This window comes from Egretta garzetta, unplaced genomic scaffold (genome assembly GCF_000687185.1).
Source record: "Egretta garzetta isolate BGI_Z169 unplaced genomic scaffold, ASM68718v1 scaffold204, whole genome shotgun sequence".
Classification (NCBI taxonomy): domain Eukaryota; kingdom Metazoa; phylum Chordata; class Aves; order Pelecaniformes; family Ardeidae; genus Egretta; species Egretta garzetta.
This window is the reverse complement of record NW_009259424.1, coordinates 3,462,691-3,483,204: the sequence shown is the minus strand read 5'-3', so window position 1 is coordinate 3,483,204 and position 20,514 is coordinate 3,462,691. Positions and strand designations below refer to the sequence as shown.

General features: G+C 38.1%; 1 protein-coding gene across 1 annotated transcript in view; it reads right to left on the bottom strand.

Moving 5' to 3' along the window:
* RHOBTB1 (Rho related BTB domain containing 1) overlaps positions 1-20,514 on the bottom strand; it is a 45,888-nt gene that overhangs the window by 9,416 nt on the left and 15,958 nt on the right. The window contains exons 2-4 of the mRNA XM_009637010.2: positions 14,022-14,238; positions 13,653-13,744; positions 725-910 (exon numbers count right to left, since the gene is read on the bottom strand). Of these exons, the coding sequence (XP_009635305.1) occupies positions 725-910; positions 13,653-13,744; positions 14,022-14,228 (485 nt within the window). The 5' untranslated portion in view covers positions 14,229-14,238. The remainder of the gene's footprint in view (positions 1-724; positions 911-13,652; positions 13,745-14,021; positions 14,239-20,514) is intronic.

Genomic DNA, 20,514 nt, shown 5'->3' with positions numbered 1-20,514 from the left:
AAGCAATGCAATGCAAAGTTTTCTAAGAGCCCATGAAATATTAATTCATCCCTTTATGGGAATTTGTTACAATCCAGTTTTTAATTACATGATCATGGATATTATTTCCATTAATCTGGTCTCATTCAAATTCACATAAAAGGAGGAAATTAGAAGTGAGCAGGTAACTGTGGGACTGTATTGCCCAAACATGTGAATGCTTGTCTTCTGAATGTGGGGAAAAACAAAGCTTCTCCAGAATGGCCCCAAACTCTCTTTTAATCTCAAAACTTTAAAAACTTTCATTTGCAACCACTTTATTTTCTGACATGATCTATGATTACATGTACCAAAAAAAAAAAAAGAGAATTAAGAAAACTTGAGTAGAATCTGTCAGTTTAAAACAGTACCTGACAGTAGTGACAGGGTAGGACATGATAGACATGTTCAGATGGAGAGAGACATATATGAAAACCTCCAGGACCAGTATTATCTCTATATTACCATAGTGCTCAGGCACTCAAACAAGTTTAGATGACCAATGTGCAAAAATATCATGGGAAACATATAGTAACTGTGTGTATTAAAGAACTAACCAACACAGGCAGCAGAATTAAAAAGAAGAAAGCACATAATTATCATTTTACAAAAAAAGGAAACTAGGCTCTATCATTTCTCTTTTGAAAGTATTGTACCTGATTACCAAGGTGATTTTTTAAAATTCTTATTTTTGTTTAAACTTTACCTTGCCAAAGGCCGTCTGGCTCTGTTAACAGCCTCAAGGTCTGCATAGCGGAGATCTAGTTGGCAGCCCACCAGAATGACAGGGGTGCGAGGACAGAAGTGCTTGATTTCTTGATACCACATCGTTTTCACATGATTCAGGGAATTAGGATTAGCAATTGAAAAGCACAGAACAACTACATCAGACCTAGAAAGGCAACAAGAAAATATCCAATTAAAATCCAACAAACATGCTTTCCGCTGCAGCTTCACCTATTTTCATCGCTCCAGCTTAAAGCTACTCCAATCTACACTTTGAAAAATGCGCTGACGCTCTGATGTCAGAATACATGTTGTTCGTGCAGAGGTTTGATAGAAACTACACATTTCACCATGAAAACAGGGGAACACAAAGCCACATACCTAGGAAGCACTGCCCCTCTATGCCAAGGGATGATCCCTGCACATATGAACAGAGCACTAAGAAGAGAGGTAGGGCTTGCCATTCTCTACTTTTACACTACAGTTATTCACAGGCTGTCATTGCTTAAGAAATAATTCTGCTGACTGGACACCTAAATTGCAATTCAAAGATCACGGGTGCTTAGGAATTCGAAAGGAGTTATGCAAAGCTTCAGAACAGCCACACAGGCAGACAGAGATCACTTCTGAAGTTGTCATGGAGAAATACCTTTACTGCACCGTTCCAGATACTGAAGTGGTCTCCTTTGCAATGCACTTTGCACAGCAATTCTCTAACCTCTTTAATAAATAACCTGTTAGAAAGGCAAACCACTGCAGAATGACCACTTCTACAATATAAGCAAAAATAAACATTACGATGAAAATAAGGTCAATAAAGTGTAGAATAGGACAGTGGCTTAAATCAGAGTAAGCATGACAGTATTTGCAGGTTTTAAAAAAACAACAAGTACTTCACTAAATAAACTTGCTTTATAAATTATAAGTCTGAGGATTAAGGTTGATGGTTCATCCACTAAACCACCTCCTAACTCTTGTCAGAGCTAGCACCCTAAGGCAGAGAAATGCTTCAATACCTGTCTCAGGGCATTCCTAACTTGGAGCAATTTCATTATTTATAAGTTGGGATGTTGCAAAACAGTTCTCAAGCTCTTGGATCTCCCATGGGAAAAAAAGAAAAGAAGAAAAAAGTTGAATTGAAACTCTTAAGAAAAATTGAGGGGAAGGGACATTTTGAGATGGCAACTTATTGCTACAAAATTGTCAGCAGCATAAGCTCAGCAATAATATGTCTATCTCACATCTATTATTCTTTAATTTAGCACAAATGTGTTGTGTCTGCAGTTTGTGTAATGTATAGAGCTGCAGCAGTGAATCTTAACATTCACCTTTTAAATAATGAAATACCTCCTCAGTACTGCTGCTTTCTACGTTTCACTGAGGGCACAGATATATTCAGCAAGACTGTTTCTAAAGATAGCTGCGTACAGTGCAGGTACTGCTGTGAGCATAAATTTAATGCAAGAGAAATGTTCCTGTTCCAAGTTTGTACCTTATATAAGCGGCAACACATCTGTCATATCTAGAAACAAGGTCTTTTCAAACTAGAAAGTTATCCAGTAAATAGTGAAGTGGTAAGCAGATAATACACCGGTCTTCTGCGTAACTGAAGCAAACACCCTCAAACTTGCTCTATGGAAGGCCATGTAAGAGTAAAACCTAGGCCCCAGCAGGCATTTGTTTAGCTCCCAGAAGGGAGAAATCAATGTACAGCTAAGATAAAAAAAAATGCGTCACGCATATTCTAATTGATGTTTAATTCAAGATCATCAAGTCTGCCGAAGAGGCAAGAGTTGGCTGTCTGGCTGGTCCTAACTATAATTAAGCATCTTAGAGAGACAGACTGTCTTGTGTCCTTCAGAAATTAATACCTAAGCCAAGTAATTGCAGTCACGAGTATCCAACCCTCCTGACTCTACAAACCACAAGACACACATCACATTTCTCAGAAAACCAAAAGGAAACAGAGCTCCAGCAGGAGTTCACAGGCGGATGACGACAACATCTCCCCCACAGCGCTGCTGCTGACCAAAGCTGGGCGGGCCACAGATCTGGGCTCCTGAGAAGAGCCAGTGACAACCTGTTTCCTTGGACAGGACAGGCCCAGAATATCCAGCAGACTGGTCCCAGCACAGCCCTGCACGTGTTACAGCCCTTGCTGAGGGATTCTCACATTTTTGCCATAATGCTGCATGTGGTTCTTGAGCAACTCATCACCTCTGACCTTCCCTGGGCGGCTGTAAAACTGAGTGGGGGGGGGAGGCTCGTTCCTTTACCCACAAACTCACAACGCACATAGTGTTGTGCTAACAGGACACTTCCATCTTACTGCCTGCAGAATGAAGTGAAAAACAGAATAAAGAGGTAAAAAACTATGATTTGCATATTATTTACCCTGTGTTAAAACCTGGACTTCCACATAAAATGAATATCCTGAGAGTTCTGTACTGAACAGGGAGAAATAAATGGCCGTAAACAGGACGGATGGGAAATCATGGGGTAGTGACAGAGTTCACATGATGAACCAGCACCACAGCTGGGTCTGCTAGCTCACAAAATACCTCTACCTGATCAGGATAAATTAAGCTTTCATTCAAGTCGTAAGCATGATTTGCACTATTAGTACAAACTGGAGACAGTAGTATAGGAGGAAGATTAGCTGTCTGCATAGGACTGAACATTTGAGGAAAACTGTCCTTTGGAAACTTTACTTAAAATACCTACAATTCCTTTTAATGTCAAAGGCACTTTTACAACTTGCTAATGCCTCAGTATAAAATTTGGGTTGACATTTCTTCATAAAAGCCAGAAGCTGTCAGATTAAAATAATATGTTAATATTTCCCAAACATTAAAAATTCACCAATGTTATTTTAATGTTCTCAGGGAACATAAGAGCATAGGATTTTTAAAAGAAATATCTAATTTATTGCCATTTTTATGTGGTTTTGGTCACTTGGACAACAAGAAAAGATGAATCAGGTTTACTTCTGCTTTCTTCTGCCTTTCTGCAGCAATATATTCACAATTACAAGCTGCTTTTTTCTAAAAAGAAATTTCATAACCATTCCCCAGTAAGATTCAGGAATGATTCGAGAAACATTTCCATAGACCTGAATACAAAAAAGCGCTTTAGAACTTCTCCAGCACATTCCTCCTAGAGCACCATCCAATTGAGATGGGCAATAGATAAGGCACTGTGTGTATCCCACCTTTGTTAAATACAACATAAGTGTTTGACTAAACTTACTGCATATACTGAGGTTTGATACTGAAGTATCACAAAAAACAAAGATAAGTATTGCAAAGAACTCAAAAAGAAAGGGTAGTTTGGATATCCAACACATTGCCTTGTAGACTCAGTGGTACATGTTGGAAATGCATAACTCATTTATTCTTACATTCTGCTTTTCATAGGTTTATCAGAAGAAATTGTGAGTCACCTACTCTTATTATTTGAAACATCTGAACATACTTAATTATCACAAACCTCATAACTTCTGTGTGACTTGCTCTAGCATGTAATCAACCACCAGTGAGACACTGCATCACCAGCGTAAGAAACCAGGTTTCTTTCTACTCACTGGGGCTCCAAATAGGGGAGAACACAATGTAGATATGTGGAACTTGGCAGGCGAAAAGGGGAACAGATTCTCTCAGCTGTAGGCAAATCAACCACCACTCACATGTTTCTCGCTTTCTGGGTGACCAGACTCTCGCATTGGACTCTCACATTAAAGCGTAAGAGCTGCGTAAGAGTACTTCAAACGCTTCCCCTGGCGTCGCAGAAGTAATTCTTAATGCAAACACACACATCTGAAGTCAGCCCAGCTTAGTCTAAACATATCTATGGCCTTCCTATAGGAGACTCCCATGGGCAAAGAACGAACCTTACCACCATTTTGAGAATCAACACACCTGCCTAACATAGGTATTACCTCAATACATTCAGTGATTTTTTCCCAAACTTGGATAAGAATAATTTTTGATGGAAGCAACTACCCCTTTTTAGACTTCACAGAATGAAAAGAATGACTCTAGACAACCCATCTCTGGCAGGAATCAGCACATGGCATGCTGCATCCTGTGAGCTCCTAGTGTGTGAGTTATGAACTGTATCAGGTATACAGAGAGCAGTCTAAGCCACTGCTGAAAAGCAAGCAGTATAGCACTGACAAAGACAAGACAACTTTAAATAATCAACTTCAGCCTTCAGCAGCAGTCAAGCTACAGGTAACCATCTGGAAGTTACTCTGCAATCACTACAATGAGAAACTCGTGAGGTGGGGAATAAAACCAGTATATTAGCTATGTAACAAGCCTTTCTGATGGAGCTGTTAGAAGCAGCAGAGAAGTTAATGTTTTCTAACTAGAGCTGTTTCGTGTAACAGAACACATCATTGCTTTGGGACTGAGATTTTGAAAGACTCATCTGCTTACACGCTATGTGTGTTCCAGAGTTGGTGTAATGAGCTGCACTGCAGACGTGCTACACACCACATTGCTGATCCATCCCTCAAACCGCTACATATTTTTCATCTTCACTAATCCTCTTATTTTAGCCAGAACTTCAAGGAAACAGCAATATTAAATGATATTGCATATATTCCATGGCAAGTATGTTTAAAAGTGTAATGTTTCATAGCCTGAATCTAGAGTTATAAACTATAGTGATGGCTGCAGATATGCTAACGTGGGTTTATGTCTCATTAAAGAAACAGGGCGCCTTCGGAAACGTAGACACTGCATTACCTAGGAAGAAGTTGTTCCCTCTAGTTTATAATTTACAAGTTACCGGGAAAAATTGCTGCACGCAAGAACTGCTGGTCATGTGTAAGGGGTATCATTTGCCATACAGTTATGGAATAATATTGTTGGGTTTGGAAAGGGGAAGAAGTAAAGCTGTGAGGAACACAGAATGTAAAGAGGAGATGTCTCTGGTCTGGAAATCAATGCAGGGAGTAGGAAAGAAGAAAAGGAGGAAGACTGAACTGTATTGCCATGCTATCTTCTCATTTTTCTAGAAGGCAAGTCAAAAGTACATATTTTGTTTTAAAAAGCTTAAACGAAACCCAAGAGTTAAATCTGACAGAATCAAATTTAAGGATAGACAAATTATATATTGTTTGACAAGAAGTCTGTTGCACACATTTAATCAAATCAAACTTGAAGAATAGACTGGGGGGGGAAGGGAAAAAAAGCCCAGTGGATTTCTCCTATTGTAGTCTTTGTTTTCCCCTGTTTTTAGATACCAGCTTTCTCTGACAAGCAAGGTTGAAGTAAGGGAGTCTGTCAGAATTTTACAGAGCAAGCAATTTGGTAGAGGTTCATCCAAACTGTTAGACTGTCTTGACTTTACCAGAACAGCTAATCCTTAGATATTTATTTATCAATAAAAAGTTGTTTTGCTTTCACTCCTTCTGCCCTCACTTTTTACCCCTACACACTTCTCATAATCTTCCCAAGATTCCTCAGAGACCTGCATCACAGCTGAACTTATCCCACTTGAGACCAGAATTAAACAAGAGCTATCTCTAGTGTCCACCTGCACAGTCCTTCAACCACCTGAAAGGAAAGATCACATAGGGCAGCAACAGATTGCTGAGTGCAAATACCAGCTCCCAAGTTTCCAAACACAGTAGGTTCAGGCAGTGGACAGCCATCTAGGAATTAAATTGAGAATCTCATTTATGGCTGAGCAAAACCCTGCTATATCTCCATGTCAATCCAGACACACTTTGGAGAGATTCACTCAGTTATACAACATTTTTCATGCATGCATCTCACTGAGCTGAAAAAAAAATTGTGCAGATAAGCAAGGCTGATAATGTTTTAAGTGGACTCAGTTTTTAGTAAATGCAGTTGCAGCCATCACATGAAATGAGAAGATATTCATTAAGTGACTGGTGAGCGTAACAAAATGACCTGAAGACACAGGACTTACGTGCGCACACTCAAAACAGATGAGAGGCTAGAAAAACTAAAATGCAGGGGGTGCCTGGCATGTGAAGAACTGAAGATATCCAGGTAAGGCAGGGCAAGACCATGCAGTGCCCTGGATGTGAGCAGGAGAATCAATTAGTTCTATACTTTACCGACAGCAGTGAAGCTTCTTAAGTACTGGTGTAATGTGCGAAACTCTCAAAATGCCCTGAAATATATCCAGATTTTGTGGTGAGTAGCATGCAGATCTATTTCTAAAATTTCTGTAACGTCATGTTTAGTAGGAAACAACAGTAATAAAAAGAAGATAAAGCTACCTTTAAGAAAATGGCATATTTCAAGACTGTGCTTCAAAAGTGGAAAGAGTTTTCCCATACATTCCTTACAAACAATACACCATTCTTAAATGTTAAGCATTTTTAAATCTCTTCTATTTCCTTTAAGGTACTCATGGGAAAACAGTGGTGCATTTACAGAGAATGGCAACAAATGTTTTGATATCACAAAGAATGATTAAAATATCTCATGTTCCATTGCAGAAATGTGTAAGAGCTACTCTTATTGTACAAACGCCTGACCAGCAATAGTGCTAAAAAGAATGGCAAAGTCGTGTGGAATAATGTAACAAGAGGAAAAAAAATTTATTTTTCATTTAAAGGACTGCTTACACAGTCTTGGAATTTGGTTCATTTTATTTCTGGCTATAAGAAGTAAATTCACCCATAATTCTGGTTCAGCATTTACATATGAAAAATTCCATCTCACTGCTAAATAGAACTTTGCAGTTGAAACAGGCTGCCTTGCAAGGTACCCTAGCATGATTCTGGGCCAAATTTTGCCAGCAGACTCAGTAAAACTCTCTTTGGAATCAGGTATGTTTGCAGTATACACATCCACCATAACATACCAATACATGCCTTTTTCCCTTCCCTGGAGCAGAGATCTCTGTACTGCATTTCTAACCCAGGAACAAAAATTCTGTGATAAATCGAATTCTAGAGATAGTTAATTGAGGCTGAAATACTGAAATATTCTGTGTATCACATGCAAAGTCAGGGTTTATAAAAGTAAGACACAAAGCCTGAACACCAAATCAATAGAGAAGGATGAAAGAAAATGATAAGAGCAAGAGACGGTACAGGGCTAGCTAGAACACATCTGATCAACGTGGGGCAAACATTAAAAATCATAATATCACACAAAGGGACTGATAAGAATATAGCTAAAAATGCTTTAGTAAGACCATCAGCTGATTGCTGTCTCCAGATAGCAGTGAGAAAATAATGAGAAATAAATTCACAAAACAATGGAGAAACCAGAAACATAGGGAAAGGTGGGCTTTTGGAGCTCATTTTCTGTTATTGTAAGGAGGCAGCTTATAGATGAGAACTACATGCTATCCCTCTACAGAGAACCAACTAACTTTCATCAAAGATACTGCAGAAGAATAAATGAAAGAAGAAATGAACCCTTTCTTGATTCCTGGCCCCATCCTCTAAGAAAACCCAGGGACCAATGATCAAACAGGAAAACATACTCAGTTTAAAAGAAGTAAGAAGAGAGTTATTTAAAAAATTATTTCAAGGTAGGGGAGGGATGTAAGGTTGGAAAAGGAAGCGGAAAAAAAAATATCCAAAGCTAAGTCCCAAAATTCAGTAAAAGCGCTATTCCTTATAAGTACTGATGAAGAACACAGATAGGAAGCCAGGGACAAGACAAAGAGGGAGGTAAAAATCCACAGAAGATGAAAGAATGATAGGGTTTGGTTTACATCCAGTATGAGATTGACTTCTGAAGTCACAGACGACATGAAAGCTGAACATTAACAGATGCTAGATGCATCTCTTTCTCTGGGGAGAAAATATGGACTTTTATATTTTTTGCTTTCTTTGGGCTATCACCAAAACCAGCTGCCTCCTCTGTTTTTATTTTGAAAAAAAGGTCAAGAAATTTTAACTGCCAAGTTGATGTCACAAAGTTACCAATAAGAACTCAGTTTAAAACAGTTATACCTGGTTGTACAGAGTGGTTTCCATATTCTGACATGTGTATGAGGAAATCCAGACTGAGATCCTGAGACCCCTGGAGTAGAAAAACAGCTCAAAAAAACCCACCACAAAGAAATAATTCACTAAGATCAAGGGTTTGATGGAAAGTCACTTCCCAGGTTTAGCATTTCCAAAAGATTTTGATGTTGCCTTGCAGTCTTTTAGGACAGAGCCCAAACACCCTCCTTCCACAGCCACTGACTTAGGAGAGCAAGGAAAAATGGAAAATTATGTAATACCACAAATAACATTTGATGCATACTTTTTCACTCCAGTCAAGGAAGGCTTAAAGCATTACAGGTGTCTCTCTATAATAGACACATTACATATACATCAAGTTGAGCCTCAGACCCCAACTGTCATTTGGCACATACCTTTTTAAAGGAGCAATTCCATAGCAACCTCTTTCTACTCACAATATGGAACCATGGTGGAATGCAAAGAAAAGCAGTACATCTGCATTAATTTCCCTGATTTAAGTATATAAAGCATACACTTTTCCGTCAACTGAGTGAAAAAGCCTCAAATGTTAATGTAGATAATGAAAGAAGAAAATAGTGCATACACATACCATAGCAGAATAAAAGTACTTGAGAAAGCTATCTTTCTGTGAACCTCTTTACTTATTCTAGTCTTTCTTGGGAGATCCAAGAGAAAAAAAATAATAACAAATAAAAAAAAAATTGCTTGATGAGGAACCTGAATAGCTTATAAATCACTGTAAAATAGATGGGGAGGCTCACAAAATTTGGTATTTGAAGAAGAGTTGAAGATACTACATATCACTTTTTGTGGCAGCAAAACACAGCAAAAGGAAGCAGCCAAGGTGAGAGGCATCTGAAAACAACTGGATTCCATATCAGGTGACCCTTTGCTAACAAAGCAAAAGACTGTCTTGTGTCTGTTAAGTGCTACTGCTGTGAAGATACATCTCTGATGAGCCCCTCCAACCCACCTTACCCTAATCTCACTGAAGTTGCTGAATGCAAATGACATTTTACATGAAAGTTACCTGAGTTTTGTTTTTAAAGAAATATCATCATCACTGTCCTTTAAGAAAAACAGAAAGCAAAACAACCGTAAAGATATTGGTATTGGTGAAAGTCTTCAAGTATCAGTGATAAACCCCTATTCTCACAGACCCTTTTCAGCAGTGTTCAGAAGGTGTATTTCTGTGCATTCAATTACACTGAAGTAACTGGTTAAGGGAATTGTAATCACTCAGGAAAAGACGAATGCATGTGTTCCTCTGTGTACCTACAATACCCACAAGGCTTATGAAATCCATTCACAACAGAGGAAATACTCTAAACATATTTTAAGAGGCTCTGTCAGCAGTCTCACAGCAAGGCTCATTTACATTTGTAAGTCACGAGGAAAAAGCTGTTTTCTGTCCATGCTGTATGAACAGATTTTGTTTGGTCTACAGCTCATATTGAAGTTGCAAGTAAATAAATCATCCTGGCTGAATTAGCTGACAAACCACATCCGTGGTATTGAGAATAAATATTTGATTGGGACTGAATTAACTCTTTGCAGGTTTGTGCCCATGTTTACACATACTAGAACTGCATGTATAAAAAACCCAGGATACATAGGATATTAATCAAATTGTAGTCAAACATGTTTACCTAAAAAAAACAAAAAAGAAAAGGATGTAAAAGGAGAAAAAAAGTGGAAGCCAGTCTTTTTCCCATTTTGCTTTTAGAATTAGTCTGAACATGATGATATGTTGACACTTTCATTAAAAACCAGACTGAACAGGAGGACGGAGGAGAGTGAATCCTCACAAGTTGAAATGTAAAATAAGATGTTTTCATGTCTTTCCACATGCAATTTTGTGCCTCCCAGGAAAACTGGTACATAGTAACAACTTGAGCTTTATATGAAGTTCCCACCTTGTTTGCAGGCTTAGAGGATACAACAGCACTGAGACTAGATTGTTATTAAACAAAGAGGTGACTAGGAGCTGGAAATCAATATGCTAATCATAATGACAATATGTCAATATGACAAAGGCATTGTCATTTTACAACATTTTGGAGTGATTTTGCATAAGATGAAATCCTGTGGGACAATACTAACAAATAACTCTTTGGCATCACATAGTGTCTCAGATGAACTGAACAGGATACTTGCAAAAAAAAGCACACTCTAGTTTAAGGGAAAAAAAAAAAGTCATGCTATAAAACTGCAGCAAATACTTCCACAAGTCTCTCCAGCCACATCCCCCTCCCTTAAGCTGTCAGGAACTGTTTCCTAAAGCTCCCGGAGGATTGCGATTATTATACTAAACACCATACAGTAGAATGCAAGCTGGATCTTGCTCTCCCTACTCCCATTTTAAAGGATGGCAGTAGAAACATTAACTATTCCATCCTCAGTGGCATTCAAAAACATTTCTCTCTTTCTGTCACAAAAAAATAGTGGAAAACACATTCCTTTTGTCATTCTCCTTTCACGTTTCTATCTGTGAAAAATAAAGAATTAAGTAGGATTTATCTTTGCTGCAAGTCCTATTAACTGTTTACCCTGTCACCTATAGCATAATCCATTTATGTAACATTTTGTAAAACTGTATGGAACAATCTTTTCCAATGAGCAGCAGGTGAATTAGTGACCTGCTGGTTCTTGTTACACCACATTTAGGACAATTAGAGGTCTTGTCTGAGCATTTGGCTGAAATAAGCCTTCCCCTGCACGAGGGGCATATGCATAAAAAAATTTGAAGTAAACCAAAGGGTTATATTACTATACGATCCTTCACACAATTAGAAACATGGGGCACTTGTAGGTGTAGACTTGAGCAGTTTGGCATAAAATACACCTTTCACTGTACTGCAAGATTTGGCTCAGTTATGAGTAGACTGTAGTTCAACGTAGAGAGGTGATTTAAAATCAATTCCTAGAAATGTGAACATTCAATAGTGGAAATCTCTTTCTAAAATGCTAAGATAGATAAAATATTAAGCAGTTGGTTTTAAATGAAATATTAATACCTTTCAAAACAATGAAGTACCTAATCAGTGCTTACAATCAGGAAATTTTACAACTGAAATTCTACTTATAAAATAGTTTCTTTAGTTTCCAGTTACTTTCTGCATTAACAGACTTGCAGAAAAACCACTAACAGAACAGCAAGTTTCCAGAACAGCCTGTTTAAGTTAATCAGGGTATAGCAAACCTGATTCTACATGGGTTCAGTTCTACAAACATCACAAATGAATCACTGTGTTCATGTGCTTAATCCCACGAGATCTCAAGTTATTCACGTCCTCCTTGGTGTTTGCAGGATTAGAATCTAAGTATGTTGTTTCCCCCCTCTCCTGTCCTGTCAGTAAACGCGGGATCAGAGTTCAGAACATGCCTGATTTTGTTCTCCTAATCTCTAGTAATCTTCTCAGTGACACAGTATCTGTTGCAGAATATCAGAAGGCCACATCAAAGAGGAACAATTAGTGGAAACGTTAAGTTACATCCATATTTATCAAAGTAGGTTCCATATGCTGCCAAAAGGTAAAACAATTATCTACTCACATACTCAAATGGCACTGAATATTAAGGTCACTGTTACTTTAAAGTCAGTAGCTTCCCTCACTCACAAAGCTTATTTATAAATGGTACAGGTTGTGTGCAGCCCAGATGTGTTGATACTTTAGCTCCTGACACAAAATTCAAGGTAATTCATGACTCTCTGAAAACACAACTAACACAGTGCTATATACAAAGGAAGGTTTGTACAAACTGCCATACGGAGTTTTACAATGTGAAAATTTAACTGGTGGATTCAACCAACAGAACCCTCTCCAGCAGTTCGAAGGGGTAGAGAATAGAAAAGACTGTCATCCTTCAAAGTCACTTGTTTCATCAGGTATTACAGAGAGAAGGAAAAGACTAAGACAGTACATTTTGGCAACATGGAATTCAAAGGCTGGGACAGACACCCTACAAAGGGGGTTCCCAGCTGGAAAAAAAAAAAAAGTATCTATGAAAATTTGATCATCTGCAGTGACTGAAGCAGATATGAAAAAGATATGAAAAACTTCAAGAAGGTGAAAAAATGTGTGAGGATTGAGACCTCGCTCAAATGTTGGTTATGAAAATATCTGTCCAAAATCCATCTTCAGCTCAGTATTTGCCCAATACAGGTAGCCTGTTCTTGTTATATGTGTATTCAAATGGCTGTTCCTCAGCTGTTCTGCTATCTGTACTGCCACAAGGCCAGATCTAATTACCATTAAAAAAACCAGAAAGACTATCACTGGCTTCAGTCCTTGTTGAAACTACGCTTAAGTTATATCATACATGCTGGAAAAATTTAGATTACATAATTTTTTTTTTTTTAAATTTCAGGATTAATTGATTCACTAGCAGACACTCGATATTTATAGAGAAAAACCTTTCCTTTCCTCAGCTTTCATTAAGAAAATATAGAAGAGCCTCACCTTTCATGAAATTGGCTATGCTCTGAAGAGGTTAGCTGCCCATTCAACACCACAGGTTTTAATAAAATATTTCATTGAGTAAGACTGATGTTTCCCAACATCTCTCCTGGTTAGTTGCTTGTTAGGCAATTATATCATACACTGCTTACACAGGCAGGGAATGCTGATGTTCAATTTTGCAAAACTACAATCTCATTTTGGGGAATGTTCTTTAAAATTCAAAATAGGACAACAGTTGTTGACAGCGCTTAGCAGGCTATTCAAGGAAATGTAGCATAGTAAAACTATGCTGCTTTTTAAATATTTATATCTTTTTAATCCTTGCAGCAGATAATCCTCTTTGCAGTAGGAAGGAATATGAATACCCTTGATTGTTTTTAAGTCCCTGCTTTTCAAAATTAAGATTTGCAATTGTTTTCTCCTCTAAAATTTTACTACAAGTATTACTTAAAATTTTGCTTGGATCAATTTACCTTCCATAAGCAAAGCGCCTGTCTTTGTGGTGGTCCCCAAACGTATCCCATAGTCTGAGAGAAACACTCACTTCAATCGAACAAGTAGATTTCTAATTTGCCCCATAAGAAGGTCCGAAGCATACTAGACCAAGAGTCTATCACACAGTTTTCAGCAAATGCTGTATTTTATAAAATTGGGAGAATATGCATCTTCCTAAAAATAGGTTTGATAAAAAAAAAAATTACTTTGGAATGAGAGACTCAGGGAGATGCGTATCAGGCCATAGCTGCAGTAGAGACTTGCGAGCTCATTGCTGCAACCTGACAAAGAAAGGCTTGCCAATAAATAATAGTACAACCTCACAGCATGTGCTCCATATTTTGTACACCTGCAGTTCTTACCTCTTGGCAGACACGGTACTGATCAATGGCCCAGACAGTTGGTACGTGAGTTGCCAGCAGTTGATACTGAGTCAAGGTTGTATTGCATGCTCTTGCACAAATTAGACGAGTCTTTCCCACTGCATTATCTCCAACCACCACACACTTGATAGTTTCAACGTTGGGTCTTTCGTAGTCCATGTCAGTGTCCATTTATCAAAAACTGTAACAAGACAGTTAAACTTGTTTTCTACTACTGAGCAAAACCAATGCTATTTAGAATCAGAGCCTTCTATTTCCACTTGAGAGATGCTTGAAGAGGACAAGCTCTGAAGGAAAAGCTTGTAGTAAACTGTACCAAAGCAAGCTAGCCATTCCTTTAAATACTGCACAGTTATGCAAATGCACAACTATTTTGACCGCAGTAGGTTTATGCTGTTCGTATCCTATTTTCACTTCGGTTTCTGTAAACACAAGCCTGTTTGCAGAAGATAGATCTCGGTGAAACAAGGACAGCTAGCACAAACTTACCTCTTGCTCATACTTTTTATGCCAAGAAGAAGAAAAGACTGGACATCAGTGGGTTTAACCTGAAGGATACCAGTATAAACCTGCCTTCTGTAATCTTGCCCATTCAGGATTTGATTTAGGGCTGTCCAAACAATATTGCTAACAGCAAGTCACACAGATGGTTTTAGTTACATGCACACAATAAAACTGACTTGTAAGATGACTCCATAGACTCTGTTCTCTACAAACCACAACTCCCATTATATCCTGCATGTATCACACACTCTTAATTTTCCAAGGAGAAGTTTGTACAGATCATGGACTAAAATGAAACCATACAGCCCAGCAGGAAGTTGCAAATACACTTTTCTATACCTACAAATTCTTTTTCACGTGACAATGAAAAGTGAAGAGAGGAGATTTCTAAAGATACTATCCTTGTGGAAAGTTATTATTGAAAATATTTACTTAAATATTGTATGGCAGCATATCGAACAAATGCCTGCATACAAACATAAGCTGGAAAAATGGACATTTGAAAAACTAAAACCAACTCCTGCATGTTTACTACAGTCTGTCATTTTAATATAAAAGAATGAGGGATTTTCATATACAGGAATGTGGTATCATAGTTTGATATATCTGATTTTGGTTTTCTGATGTCTAGTAGTCTGGTGAACAATCTGGTCCCGGCCAGGGAATTGTAATCAAGGAGGGAGAAAAGGTAAATGCAAGGCACAGACATGTTTGGGAAGGCTTGCCAAATAATTATTTCAGCAAGGAAACCTACAGCAATTTAATTGACAAAACACAGATCATCATCTGGAGCGATGGTGTCCTTTTTCCTGAGAAGACAGCACTACAGATAAAGAAACCAAATGATTTGTTTTAACACCTTTTTTAATATTCACATCTCATTCACACATAAATATAGGATATATATTAACTGTCACGCTGCTTAAAATAATAGATACAAGCTGGTTTGGGGTCCATTTTTCACTGTCAGAGGCACTATGTTCTGATTTAAGAAAAAGTGTGTTTAGTAATTACTAGTCAAACACTAACTTTAACTGCATTGTTTCATTATTTAAAGTGATGAAAACCAAGAAATGGAAGTCAGTGTTAGAACTAAATGTTACCCATTTATTTAATATTTTGAGCATGGACTGCATGCTAATAGCTACAATCACTGAGGTGACTGTATAATCTGACATATATAATGACATTATAATCTTTATGTGTGGAGGGGAGGACGTAGGGACCACATAGACAGCAAGGTGCAAGGGTGAGTGTATGCCACTACTGTGTCACACTGGTACGTTTTCACAGACATTGAATGCTTCTGGAAATGCTACAGGACAGACTAGCATGTAAGAGTACATTTTAGGGAGTTGTCCTACACTAGACTCAAACACGGGCCCAGAAACTCTTCATCCTGGCCCACGAACATGGTTGCACAACCAGAGCTTTGCAATCTGCCAAATGCAGAGCAAATAACATGGCTTCAAACATAGATGCATAGTATCTACTGCATGTAAACCCTAATGACCTTGTGATACCAACCTGCAGTGTTGGCACAGGAAACAAAGATACTAAGATATTGCCCTTATGCCTTCATCTGAGTTGTACCCTGCCTCCTGAAAGGTTACTAGCCTTTAAGTAAAGGACTGCAGAGACTTCCAGTTACCTGTCTGTGATCCAACCTCAGCTGCTTGTTGGATGCAAGCTCCCATGAGGCTGATACCTGGGATGGACCACGGGCTCTGTACCATCTCCAAATCCAACAAGAGAAATGAGAGCTAACTCCTTTTTCCTACTCCACATCCTTTCCAAGAATACAGTCATGATATAAATAAAAGTACAAAACCAGTATGTTTTTCTCCACATTACAGAGAATGAGACATATTTGTACTCCATGGCCTCAAAGGCAGGGCCCTGAATGAGTAGCAAAAACCCAAGAGGTTTCAGTATGTGATCTAAAAAAGTTTCATTTCAAGTCTGAGAATAAACAGTAACCCCCTGACATAATATGTGGTATTAAATTACTTCATATTTTATTCATGCATGGACTAGACATCACAGATGGAATGTGGAAATGTTTAGAAGGCTGGAAAACAAAAAGAAGGAGTGTGGCTAGCCAATGTGTCTGGTTGGTTTTAAACTACCAAGCAGAGAGATGCCAAAACAATTTTTCTTCCAACCCAATATCCCATTAAAATGCTGTTACACAGATTAGCTGAGGTTTTATATAACAATCTGATTTTAAAATTCTTCAAGAGCTCTTAAATGGTAGTTCTGCAAAAATGCACTTCAGTCCATCACAAAATACGTATTAAGTACAGAGTCTGGAATCTTAATAAAATTTCCAAGAGGATAACAAAGTGAGTTTAAAATTAATAGGCAAATCTAAATAAATGTAACAAGAGAAATCAATGCAATTATTTGAGAATACTAGAAAAGGAACACATGAAAATAAAATTTGAAAGTTATTACTTTTTAAAATTTCTGATATACTTACTAACTTAAGTAAAGCAAAGTTATCACAGAACTCAGACGAAGCATGCCCAAGTGCCCTGCTGTAGATCAATGGCAGTCTAATGAAGATATTTTTAGCGTGACTCAATACTGCACAGGACAGAGATTAAAATAAGGGGGGAATAAAAACAAACTAGAGCTTCGTGGCTATGTTAAGCAAAGTTCTTAAATCCACTCTGGTATACAAAGGGTACCTATGCATTAAAAATGCAGATAATTTTAATATTGTTCACTAGTTTTCAGAAAGGGATTGAAACAGAAATAGCTCCTGAAGAGACTGACAGACAGTAGCCTGGACAGATATTTAGACACCTCAAATAAAAACAGATGCTAAGAACAAATTACAGTATAAACAATTAGCAAAACGTGTGGATTAAATGCTTATAAATGTAGCCAGAAGCCTTCTGGCTGCTGGAATGATTAAAGCCAGGAATATGTACAAGATCTTAAAAATACAGCCACGGTTAGTTTTTTTTAAGGTAGCCTCTAGGTTAAGCTTGTGCTAAACCTATTATATAAGCACACTGATTAAAAATGCTAAACATGTATTTACAAAACTTAAATAAAAAAAAAAAAATCTAGATTTGAGCTCTGGAAGTCTGATAATATCTGGGAAGACCAACTGGGACTGAAACAAAACTGGTTAGACAAGAGCAAACCAGCGTATATAAAGCTTAATTAAAAAACAGCATAAAATTCCAAGACCAATGAAGAACTTGCTAAAACCAACCTACAACCTGCAATAGTTTAGTTTACCAACAACAAAAAAAAAAAGGGTAAAGTAAGAGGAAAATTACTGGAAGTGTGACCAGTCTCAGAGAGGACATTGTCAAAAAAGCCAGAGAGACAGAAAGGCCATCAAATGAGGAGCAGGGGAACCTACTAGGGGAAAGATCGGATCAAATATGGCTATTCCCAAAAGAAAGCAGTGAAAGGTTCAGCTGCTTAATCCAGTTCTAAAGAAAGATGAACAGATGGATGGAAATGAAAAAAGATACCCACCAGAATAACACAGGATCTCAAAAATCTCTTAGGATGTTTCTATTTTTACATTGTCACCTGTGATTGTTTGCAGATGAAAAGGAGACAGAGGCAGCCAAAAATCAGGAGACGTGAGTAGGCTCAAGCCATTTAATGAATTCAGTCGATTAGCAGAAAAGAACTATTCCAAATAAAGCTGATTTATTTCCAAAGAAGTATAAGGTTACTGTTCTGAACCATGGTTTGCAGATGGTTATGGTCACTGATTTCTTTCTCTGTTGCTTCACCTCAAATTGCTGTAGGGTGCTTTGGGTTTTGTTTAGTTTTTCCTCATTGATGAATAAGTTGTTATTATTATCACTAAGAAACAGTTGTGGTTGCCATAGCATGCAGATCCTTCTGGCTAGTCAGCCTCAGTAATGAAACACTGCCTTTCTAGAGGAATTTTCCAAAAGATCTGTAGATGAAACATATCACTTGATTATCTAGTCCACTGGTACACAGATTAAACACAATGAATTAATGTAGGTGTATTCATATACAAAAGATAACCAGATCCTAACCATGAACCTGCCTTGTTTTAAGAATGCAGTTTAATATATTTAAAGCTATAATTGCATTTTTCTCTGCTGGAAAGAAAGTAGATGACGATCCAAACCCAACAGTGAGCGCCCTGTGCAGGATCAGGAATCCACCCCTATGGATCTCACTGCCTATGCAGCTAACTGCCCATTTTGGAATTTCCAGATATTTTAAATCATCACTTAGCATATACAAAATATAACCAAGATTTTTTTCAAAGACGAAGAACCAACTATCATCCCTTTTCTCTTCAGCAAAACACCACAAACAAATCACTAAGAGTGTCTACGTTAATCAGTGATTATGGAGTGATCTTGCAGGCATTTATTTCTTAGCTCAGTACTCAAACGTGTCCAGTAAGACTGAGATAGCACCTCTTAGCGTGAAAACAAGCACGCATGTTACTTAGTTGTGTTAAAGAGCAAACTCTTCAGCTGAAGGTTCAGAGTGCCAGCATATAAGAACCTTGCCTGCTCAGTAAAGTTTTTCTTTAAGTTATTTCATGGGGGGATGGTGGTGGTACAATATTAATTCCAACCTGTCTCAAGTAATCTGACCAAACATGCAAACCAGGAAGTCCTTCAACAAACAGGTTGCCAACCACAATTACAACGTCACGATTTTATTAATGGAATCTAATAGAAAGAGACACCAAAATCTACCACCACTTAATATGAACAGTGTGAGTGGGAATTATTTGAAAAACTCAGGCCACCAGTAAGGTAGTAAGACCATCAACATTTATCCACTGAAAACACACTCTTCTGAAACTATACAAAAGAGCATTTGTAGGTACTCCATATTTCAATCTATTCTGGAGATGTATTTTTGAGTATAGTTTTGGAGTGACTCCTTCAGAAAGCCATTACGCAATAACATATCAAAAGGAGTACAAAAAAATTTACAGGACTACGCAATGCTTTTACCTCCATCCCCAAGTTGCAAAATTACTGCTTGCAACCATGGAAACTGGAAAAGGAGATGCAAAATGCCAAGTTCTTCAGGCGCTGAAGTCACTACCTTACACTGACAAATCCCAAGGCACCAGCACGCTGGCAAGGACCAAAGAGCACTTCAGCCAGAACAAGCGTGTGAAATGTTCGTTCTCAATATATAACCTGCCACGTGTTGTTTCAGAATCTTAATGGATTAACACATACACGCCAGGGGAAAAAGCAGGGGGACTTACTGTTCATTTGTGCAAGAGCATAGAATTCACAGACAGCTCTGATCTGGGGAAAGGTTAAGGGCCAAAAGGCTGTTTTGTGGTTTGGCTCAATTTAATCAATCAATTTAGGGCCCCACCAAGTATATTTGGAAATAAATCACAACACGGTATCAAGTAACAGATAAACTATACCAGCTGCTGAAAGACCATCACAAAATATTTTTCACAAGGTATGAATTAATATTAGTATTTTATTAAATTGCAGGAGGGCCAATGGGGAGATTGCTTTAAAAAGAAAAACTACTCCTTGTCAGCATCAAAGAACCAGCTGGTGACAAAGGGTAATAAGACTCAAGGTGGAAAAGATCACTAGGTCACCAGTGGAAAAAGATGGGCATGATGCATATCAGGCTGGATTTTCATCCAGCATGAAGAGGGACTGTCCTGTTGCCACTATTTAAAGTTCTGGCAGTTTACATGGGAAGACTGAAAAGGAAGAGACTGATGCAGGAGGAAGAAATTCAAGATTAACTCTGGAATTTATCAACTACTTGCCCTACCTGGCCAAACGACAGAGGACAACAACAGATACAGCCAATAACTGGGAATGGAGAAAAGCCCTTACATTCTAAAGTTAACCTGAGCTCAAACGTGAGACCCTTGGATCTACCATGGGTGGAAAGAGAAGGGTAGCTGGCTTCACTGCCTGAGGTGATAAAGGAG